This window comes from Marmota marmota, unplaced genomic scaffold, assembly GCF_001458135.2.
Source record: "Marmota marmota marmota unplaced genomic scaffold, marMar, whole genome shotgun sequence".
Classification (NCBI taxonomy): domain Eukaryota; kingdom Metazoa; phylum Chordata; class Mammalia; order Rodentia; family Sciuridae; genus Marmota; species Marmota marmota.
The window spans coordinates 9,264,256-9,274,577 of NW_026000020.1; the positions used below are offsets into that span (position 1 = coordinate 9,264,256).

The 10,322-nt window shown below is 51.0% G+C and overlaps 1 protein-coding gene across 1 annotated transcript; it reads right to left on the reverse strand.

Moving 5' to 3' along the window:
* Positions 1–4,822: 4,822 nt before the first annotated feature.
* On the reverse strand, positions 4,823–10,069 carry LOC107154038 (interleukin-36 beta-like). The gene is made up of 5 exons (XM_015499641.2): positions 9,862–10,069; positions 8,859–8,995; positions 8,247–8,354; positions 6,346–6,485; positions 4,823–5,443 (listed from the first exon to the last, which is right to left on the reverse strand). The coding sequence occupies exons 2-5, from the start codon at positions 8,971–8,973 to the stop codon at positions 5,234–5,236; spliced, it is 573 nt and encodes a 190-aa protein (XP_015355127.2). The 5' UTR covers positions 8,974–8,995; positions 9,862–10,069; the 3' UTR covers positions 4,823–5,233.
* Positions 10,070–10,322: the final 253 nt, after the last annotated feature.

Consider the following 10,322-nt stretch of genomic DNA (forward strand, 5'->3'; position numbering starts at 1 on the left):
ATAGCTGAGATGGTCACAGAGAGAAAGTCACCTGGAGTAGGGTTGGTGCAGGGGCCAGGTCCTCCAGGCTGTGATCCGTGGTGAAGAATCTGCTTTGCTTTCCAAATGCAAATGGCCACACATGGGATGCCAGGGTTGAGATTTCCCTTGTGGAGTGACCCCTGCTCCACGTGGAGGACCGATTCAGTGGGCACTGCTGACAGGCGACGAGAGGCAGATCTGCAGGCCAGGTGCACTTTGGTGGCAGCTATGGCGGTGTGATGGAGTGACTGAGGGGTTTCAGGGTACAGAGAAACAGAAGGTAACCTCCGGATGTCTGTCTCTAGGAGCTGAGATGGAGAAGCCTTGGGGTGGTAGAGGCAGAATTAAGGGTTCCAGGTGTGACACATTCATCCTGGAAGTTCTGAGACAGTCCAGATTGGTCGCCCCCTCAGTCAAATCTGGGGTGAAGAGAGAATTCTGGGCCAGAGATTGATTTGCTGGATTACAGCTAGAATTTAAATTCATGAGCATCCCTAGTGTCAGCCAGGGAGATGGTAGAAAGACCCAAGGATGAGTCCTGAGTAACTTCAGCCTTCAGAGGTCACCTGGGGAGGAACCAGGAAATGTGAGCCAGAAGGGAAATCCAGGGAGATGGGGAAAACCCAGGAGCAGCTTGCTGCAGAACGGCCGGCAGGTGAGCGTGGAGATTGAGGACAGGGCAGGCTGGGCCTAAAACACTGTGTCCTGGATTAGGCTACAGAGGTGTCACTGTGATGCTCCGGGGAACAGGCTTGGGTGGAGAAGTCAGAAGTCAGAGTCCCACGGCAGTGTGCTGAGGGGTGGGTGGTTTATTAGTAATCAGGGATGAGCAAGTCGGAACGACAATGAGTTGTCCTGGACACAGGGAGGGCTTGAAAATAAAGAATGTGCATGCTCCACAGTCAGGCAACTTGCTCTCTCTTGTAAGGAAAGTCGTGGGTGTGCGTGGGAGGCAGGCGCTGGGACCTCTGTTGCCACATTATTTATAAGGGAAACTCCCAGAAAATGGAAACTAACTATCTAGGAAGGAATGACTGGCAGCTGCTGCAGAAACAGGAGGTCTATCCTGAGAGAGCCCTCTAGGCAGCTGTGGTGCTGAACCCAAAATTGCACAGAGAAAAACAGGGTGGTGTTACACCAATCAGGGAGATGTACTCGAGCGAGCACACACACACATACATGCACAGAGGCACCAACAGAACCACCCTGTGTATTTCCACATTCCATGTGTGGAGAAATAGATCAGAGGGATCCCAGCACATAACAATGATTACCATTAGGGTGGGGAGAGGGGAACCAGGATTGGAGGAAAGGAATTTGGATTTATCTGATATGTTTTAAGTTTCTATTATTATTTTTTTTTTACAAAGTAAATGCACCAATTCATTAGTGACAGCTGATGATTAACATTTCCTAAAGAGGGAGGAATACATGGCAGGTCAAGACAGGAGTGTGAGCAGGGGCTCCGAGGGCCTCAAAGGCTGGGGTCCTGGCCATGTCCTTGGACTTGGACTTCCTCTGGCAAGATAACCAGCAGAGGGGTGAGAGAATGGGTGCCCAGGGTGGCCACTTGGTGGCTGCTGATAAGAGGCCTAACCAGAGCCACCCCTTTCTGCTCGGCCTGGGAGATCCTGCCTTGGAAGAAGTAACTGACTGGGCTTCCATGCTGGGTCCGCCAACTTTCCGCTGCCATAATTTTTTTATTAATGGATAGTAGTTGAACGTCTTTATGGGCCATAGTGTGATGCTTGGGTAAATTTATGCATTTTTTAATGTCCACTTATTTCAAGAGTCACACCCAACCATATGGCCTAGGCCGACTGCTCAGTGTTATTGTCATAATCAGGAACCTTCTGCTTGTAAGGGACTCAGCACCCGGTCGGTCCATCCGTCCGTCTGTCTTTGGCATGTTTGTATTTCGTTCTCATTGGCAGTGTAGGTGTTTTCTTGTTCCCCGTTCACATTAGGTCACAGACAAAATAAAAACAAACTTCTTGACTAAGTAGGAGGCAAAGATTTTCAATTTTAAGTTTGTAGATTCTTGAAAAGTTTCTCTTCCAAAGAATAAAGGGAACTGGATTTGAGGGAAGGAAAGAGCAGGAGAAACGAAGGACGGTAGGAGCACTTGAAGTGGACTCGGACCTGCATCCAGGTTGCTGACTGGGGGAGATTCAGGCGGACTCTCTGTATCCAATCATAGACTGGAGGAAAGACAGACAGGAGCCCATGCTTCAGAGACTGAACAGGAGATATGATTCTAGAGTGTTCCTACTCCGCTGGCTGTCTGTCTTTGCTTCTCCTGTGTGTTGATGTTGGCATGATTCTCTTCATGCTGCGGATGGACAAGGGATTCACCTAGCTCCCTGCAAAGGAGGCATTTCTGCAGGATGCCCAAATTCTTAAGCTGTGGAATCACAATGTTTGGGAAGTGCTTTCTGATACCGACAGAACAGAAATCCCTCTTCCTGGGCTTCCTCCTTTGATTCTTAGCTTAGGTTCAAGCAAAGAGCATCACACACCTTAACCCAGGGAGGGGATATGCCGACTCCTCTGTGGTTCCACGTCCTCTTCCTCTTCTCCCTCCTGCCACCACTGTGTCTTTGCCCCTCTCTTGGAGGCCATGGGGCAGTGTGGGTGCCTGTCTCTTGCCCATGTCCAGGGCCCCTGGAGTTGCTGGGAAGCAAACATTTACAAGCACATCCCTGTGACACTGTTTTCCAACACCACCCGCCATTCTTCCTATAGATTTCACTATTTACAGGCTCACATGCTCTGCAGTTGTGCCTACTATGTGCCCAACTTCACTGTCAGGAGTCTTTCAAGCCATCTTTAGGGTCCTCCTGTGCTGAGACCTGACTGAGTCAGAGAAAAAAGTTGCAGCCGTGAATCCCGTGGGCTTCTTCTCCCGTGTGCCCATGCAGTGGTGCCCGGCACGCGTGGGCTGGGGCTGGGGAAAAGTGCACACTCTCATGTGCTGAGCCCTCTGAGAGGCAGGCTGTGGACACTGGCTGGCAACCTTGGGGGACGCTCTGGGCTGTGCTTCGTTTCTGCAGCACACCCAAGTGGATGTCCCAGCCACCTCACAGTCCCTGGGTCTCACTGGCGTGGGGGAAAGGAGGAGGAACAGAAGAGGCAAGCCCCAAGAACCTCTCTGTGCTTCCCCACTGCATGTTCTTTGAGGGAATCTCAGTCCCTCAGATGTTCCTCGAAGCCGATGGCTGCTTCTGCTTTTGCAATTCAGGATCCTGCCTGACATGCTTCCCTATCAGTGGGCAGATGCTATCACAGACCTCACGGCATGCAAGGAGGATCCATTTATTTCAATAGTAGTAGAAACTGTTATTCCGAGGCAAGAATAGCACAAAGTCCAACGAAAGAAATTGTCCCATGAAAAGGCAAAAATGTGATTTAACACAAAAGGAAGTGACGTGGGGAAGGTGAGAGGCCTCTAAGCCTTGCAAGCAGATTTGGGCTATTGAGAAGCTGGGGGAGGTGGGGTACACAGTGGCAGATGGGCTGCAGATGTGTTCCAGGCACACACAGGGGCACAGAGGTGAGGCGTGCAACATGCGGGTGGTGAGCAGAGAGGTCTGGCTTTGATAGAATCGGTCTCACCAGAAAGCAGAGCCTGAGACAAGGGTTTGTACGCAGAGTGACCAAAGGTGAGTCCAGGGCCCAGAGAGGGGCCTGGGGGTTGAGCAGGAAATGGGGGGAGCCTCTGCAGGGGTGGGTCTCGAGTCCAGCCCTGCCATGCCACTCAGAACTGTCCTGGTGAGGGAGGGCAGCTGCTCCCACCCCCATGGGTCAAGAGGTCCCTGTGGTCCCTCCCACTTCTAGGTTTATGCCTGTGTGAGCGCCAGGCAGATTCCTGCCAGTGTCCTCCCGGGGTGTCCCAGGAGCCCTGGCTCAGGGAGAGCTGCTCACTGGGGCTGCCATGAAATGCTGGAAGAGCCAATCTTTTCACAGCAAAAGGGAGGCTAACAGGACGAGAGGGGGGCTCAGAAGTCTCTGGAACAGCCCCTGGCAGGGAAGCAACAGGAGGTGATGCCGGAAGACAGGGTAGGGGACCCAGCTTGCCTGGCTGGGACACTGAACTCAGCAGTGGGCATACGTCGCAAGACCCGATACCTCTGCGCTTCCTGGGCAGAGAGGGCCTGGCCTTCTGAGGGAGGAGGGTTTGTCACGCTGAAGGATGTCTGTGTGCTGCGTGTTCCAGAACACGGCACCCTAAATGTGCTCTGGTAGAGAATGTGCAGGCTGTACCTACACGAGTCTCACAAAATGAACAACGGGCTTGAAACTATCCCTCAAGAGAAGCTGTGAATTGAAAAAGACCACTGCAATTCCAGGAGATAATAAGGAAATATTAATATGTTCTTCTATTTCTAACTGCTTTAGAAAGAAAAAAAAAAAAGACAGTACAGTTAGCTCTGAGAAGTTGCCTGGAAGAAATTGTAACTGATATGAATAATTCTCTGAAATGTGGATTAATTTAATTTCATCATGGTTAATAATTAATCATTGCCAAACTATACACTGTGTATTGAATTATTAACCAATTAGATTATGAATCCATCATGCTTATCAAGATATGTTTTCATCTTATCTTTTCAATGTATCTTTTGAGATTATAAACATTATGATGTTTATATTATAACATAATGTTTATAATGTAAACATGTTATATGAATAGTATGTTTATATTAAATGTTTATATGATGTAATGTTAATATTATGACAACACTTATAGCATAAACAGAATGTTTATATTATATGATGTATTAAATAAACATGCCCCAAATCAATACATGGCGTTCTTTTATTGATGGGATTTACTTATGGCATTTATTGACGGGCCATGATTGGCAGAAGGAAGAGGGTGGAGGGTGTCACGTGAGAAGCATGTGGGGTTGACTTAGCTGGATGTGGCAGCTGAGTGGACAGTGGGTCGAGACCAAGAAAGAATAAAAAGCGATTCTGAGGTTTCCTGTGGGGACAGTGCTCAGGCGAGGGATATGGGGAAGAAGTGGATGCCCAGAGGGGCAGAGGTTTGAGGGGGGACAGAATGAGGTGGGCCACGGATGGGCTGAACTGCGGATGACCTCGTAGGGGATGGTGACCTGGTCAGATGGCACTGTATTTTCAAGCAGAAGGATTCTCTGACAGCTTGATAGTCTATCCTGAAATCTGTCACCCTCCGACCAGGCTGGATTTAATTCTCACGACCTAAATAAAAGTTTGTGTTAGCGAGGCCCCTCTCCTGGGTGAGCGTCACGGGCTGCTTGGCTGTGGAGGACGTGGCTATGAACCAGCCGGGGTGGGAGGCCGACTGAAAGGCAGAGGTGGAGCCCTCCAGGCTGTGGAAGAAGAGAAATGGTGTCCGAGCTTTGTTCTCCCTGTACAGTTCCATGATACTGACCTCCTGGGGGTGAGAAAGAGGCTCATTAGTGAGGAGGATTGCAGTGGGGAGCTAAGCTAACTCAGCCCTCTGTGCACAGGAGGGAGGGTCGGAGGCTAGGGATACAGGGCATGGTGGCCTATCATCCTAGTAACTTGGGAGGCCGAGGAAGGAGGAATGCAGGTTTGAGCCCAGCCTCAGCAACTTAGTGAGGCCCTGTCTCAAAATAAAAAATTTTAAAAAGGCCTGGGGATGTGGCTCAGTGATAGAGCTCCCCCAGGGTCAGTTCCCAGCACTGGGGTGTCGGGTAGGACCAGGCTGTCAGGGCATGGACCTAGCAGGTTCCAGGAGCCTGGCTCTGCAACACAGGTGCTGTCTTCTCTGTAACAGGGATTGGCATGCTCCCTTCCCTGAAGCTCCCGGGGTGCCTTCATCTGCAGACCCGGGCACTCTTTGGAGTCCCAACCTCCCCGTCGATTCAGACATTACACTTCCCATCATGAGCAGAGGCTTTGTACCTACTGATCTTCCTTTGGGTACATGGATATAAACAAACACTGTCAGAAATCCAGATGAACCCTCTCCCTCCACTTGTCAATGTGATAGTCTGTTGAAGTGGGAGCCTCCCATTCCCTTGGGGGCTCCTAGGGGCTAGCAAATCAGGACAGAGAATAGAGAAGCCACGTCCCCTGTCTTTTCAGGAACATCCCTGTGTGCATCCTCTGGCTTTCCGAGGAGCCATGCTGTGCATGGACCCGAGTGTGGTACCCCCCCTCCAATGGCACCACTGACGGACGTGGGGACCAGCCAGGTCAGATTTCCTTCCTTGCGTGGGACAACCCAGGATTGCAGGAATATTATTTCACTGTCACCCGTTAAGATAAAAGCCCACTTGCTATGCTTCCCTCATTGACTGCACGACTCACCTTCAGCTGCAGCGTGGGCTGACCCTCAACTTCCGCACAGCAGAAGCTGAGGTCTTTGCCCTTGATTCCCAGGAAAACCAGGTTGCCTTTCTCTTCATCGTGTAATTCTGTGTCCCTGCAGGCTATCAAGGTGACAGTGACTGGAAACACAGGAAGAATGGAGAAGGGTCAGGCCTCGAACAGAGGGGAGTCTGGGCCTCTGGCCTCACACTCAGGAGGCTAACGGGGGACTGTCAGGGACTTCCCCAGATGGCTCCTCCCATTAGCCATGGCAGGTCCCTTTGTCGCCTTTCTGAAACTCATTTCCTTTTTATTCCTGAATATGAGAACCCTAATTGTTCACCAGGGCACAGAGCTTCCCCAAATAAAAAATAAGATTTCCTACCCCTCTGGCAGATAAATGTGGCCACACACTTAGGTTGTGAACCATGAGCCAGAAGTGGAGATGTTGTGTGGGATTTCTAAGAATGCTCCTTAAAGTTCAGGGAAGGCCACTAAGCGAAGAGAGAGAAATCGGGGCTTGGAAGAAGGGCTCACAGGGAAAGGAAAGTCCTTTCTGCTCAGTTCTACACATAAGAAGGTCCCTCCTGAGGCTCTGCGGAGAATGGATTGGAGGTTCCATGAATGAAGTGGGAAGGAGGGCGGGGGCGGGGTGCCAGTCCCAGCTGGAGATGATACTGACTTAGAAATACAGACTCAGTGGTCTCGCTGGTGGATGGAGGAGGTGTGAGGCGGGGTCAGGCATCCAGATGCCTCCTGTGTTCCTGGCCCAAGCCAGTAGAGCAGGGGGCAGTGCCCCTAGTGGGGGCCATCATCCGTTTTGAGAAGACAGGTCTCTGCAGTTCCACCCCAGGGCATGTGAAGTTAGAGATGCCAGAGAAGATGGTTCAGAGAGATGTGTGCCAGGAGCACAAATGTCAGGTGATGAGAGGAGAAGCCGTGCACCCAACCACAGGACCTGCTCCCCACCCCTTCACAGGGCCTGCAGGGTTGCCAATGGGGCCCTGAAGAACCCCATGATTTGGAGGTTTCTGGGAGAAAGTTGAGTCATAAAGATGAACTCAGAAGAGGAGCCAGTGGACCTCAGTACCAGGAGCGTTCTTGCGGAAGAAGAAGGTGGAGGGTGGAGAGTAACCGGCACTGCTCTACAGCAGGACAGCTGAGAAGGGTGCCCTTGGGATTTGACATTTGAAGATGCACTTGGAAAGAGGGACCTTAGGGGGGAGAAGAGAGCAGTGTAGAAGTCAGATTGTTTTGCTGCAAATGTGAAAAGGAAGTGAGGTGCAGGCAAGCTGTGTGGGCAACTCTCCAGGGAAATCAGCCTCTGAAGGGCACAGGGCAACGGGACAGCAACAGGAAGAGACAGCAAGGATCAAGAGCAGGTGTTAAGACTGGAGTGTGTCTGTCAGCAGCAGTAGAGATGACACAGGGGACACAGGTGGGGTACCCCCTGAGAGAGGGACTCCATCCAACGCAGAAGTCCTGCAGAAAGGGAAAGAAGCCAAGAGGGGCTGGCTTTGGGTGGAAGGAGGGAACATGCCCCCATTATTAGAAGAGATGATGCCAAGTTAGAGAAGTGTGTAATGGAAAGATGGGGAAGTTTGACAGAGGGAGTGATGGCTGGAATTTAGAGGAGAGAAACTCCAAGGTCAGCCATACCTGAAAGGACAGTCCCCCAGTAACCTGAAGGTGGATTCTTCAGGTAAGAAATCTGCCAATCCCTACACCCCTGCTTCTAGGTATGGGTTTCCTTTTACGGAAGGTGACCATCTTGCTCTTTCCTGCCCTTCCTCTGGACGTTGGGCTGATGCCCAGAAGTTGGTGAGGACCAGAGCCCACTTCATGGAACTCGTGCTCCTGGCCCCGGCCAGAGCAACTGTGGATTTTCTGATATCACTTACCAGGCTGCACATTGTTGCTTGAAGGAGCTGCTATTAAAACATCTCCACTCAGGACCCACACCATCTGTTGGGAGTCACGAATGGTGTAGAATATGGGCCTATCCTGAACTGCCGGAAGACAGAATCACAGAACACAGGCACTGTTATTGCTAACGTTGGACCCCAACTGCACCCTGATAATACTGGCTTCTGGGTTCTCGAGACAGGCTGACTGTTCTGAGAAGAGGGAGAAAGAAAAGGGAAATGAGGTGGGACCAGTTTGTGGATCAAAGCATCAGAAAGGATCTCAGCACATTCACGGGGCCAAGAGATTTTAAAGATTTGCTTCCCCTTTTTTTCCTGGGGTTATTTTTTCCTGATGGGTAAAGTCTCTGGGTAGTTATAGAAACAAAAACTACTTAATTGGTCATCATTACATTGGTTTCTTTCCCCTTTTACCCTCTTAGTTAAAATAAACAAGCAATTCGGAACAGAGACAGTAAGAAAAGAGATTTTCTACTGCAGATTTCTGAGATTTTAGCCAAGCAGATAACATTTACAGCTGAGCCAATGACTCAGGGTCCTTGCACCCTATCTCTGGTGGGGCTGGGTGGTTTCTGGCTCTCCACTTACGCTCCGGGGTGAACATGGGGTCTTCGGAGCTGCTGGTGTTGGGGACGGGCGTGTGAGGTGGTGGACAGCTGCCTGTCTGCGGCTGCTCAAGGCGAGGAGGAGAGGAGGAAGACATGTCGCCGCTTCTTCTTCAGCACCTGGAACGTGGTCAAAGTTCTTTAGAGACAGCTTCCCCGAGTCCCTGTCTCACATACATATTTGAAGGGAAGGAAGGGAAGAGCATATTTTGAGGCCAGCAGACCCTGAATGGAAGCTCCATTCCCTTGGTGTCTGGGGCAACACTGATTGCCCAGGCTGCAATGCCTGGGGACTCTGTCATCACACATGGGAGCATTAGGAGGGTCCAGAACATCACCTGGACATCTTATGTGCAGCGAGGCCCTCGGTCGAGAGGAAGGAAGAGAGCATGTCTTGTCTTCAGCCCAGGCCTCCCACAGCTGCTGAGCAGCCTCCTCCGCCATGTTTAAGATGAACCCTCCTGAGTGACTGGCAGCCAGCAAGCCTCTTGGCCCCCACCTTCCTCTGCTCTTTTTCAAAGAGGAATCTCCAAGGATCCTGCCTGTGGCCATCCACGGCCACATTAGGCATTTTGACTCTCAAGGGACATCTGCTTCTGGTTAGGGCCCCAGGACAGTTCCCTGAGGATCACAGACTCTTCAAAATGAGAACCAGTTTTTCTCAACGTTCCCTGCCTCGAGATCCTCAGGGCCTGACTCCACAGTTACCCCTAAACAGTGAACAAGCAAATCAGCAACCACTCTCTTAAACATGGCACCAGGTCCTCCAGCATTCTGTGCCTGGGCCAGGGAGCCCATGGGCATCTCCAGATAGCCAAAGCTATGAGAGAAGGTTCCTCACACCTGGCTTCTGAGCAGCAGAAGTTGCTTTTGCCCAGAGGTATTCTTGATCCTGGATTCAAAGTCACGGCTCCAGCTGTGTTTAAGGGCAGAGGAAGCCGGGTCAGGACCTCCAGGCTTTCTACTGAGCAAGGAAGGAGTCTTACCTTCTGGTCCCGGGTGTCCCACTTTGGTAAGGGAGCGGGGCTGGCACAGAGGTCCTGGGAGGCTTTGGATGAGTGGCAGGGAAGCAACACGGGTGTGTCAGGTCTGGGCTCCTTGAGAAATATGAGCAGAAGAGACACCAGGAAACAAGAGCGAGGAGACAGGCAGGGGCTGGACGCTGGACTGAGGGAGGAGAGCAACTTTCTAGACAGCCTTGGAGGCAGGGGTGTGGCCCCCTTGACGCACCAGTGGCGTGAGGCCACATCCAACCTGGCAAATCACAGCCTCCGCTCAGGGGATTTACACACCAAATATGCCACACTTGTAGAAATATCAAAAGCTTATGCTGTTACTGAGTGTTAAGAGCTTTACCTGGTTAATCTTTTAATCCTCTTAATAACCCTTAGGGGCCATTAATCTTTATTTCTTGTATAAGAAAACAGAGGCCCCGAGTCACACGTCC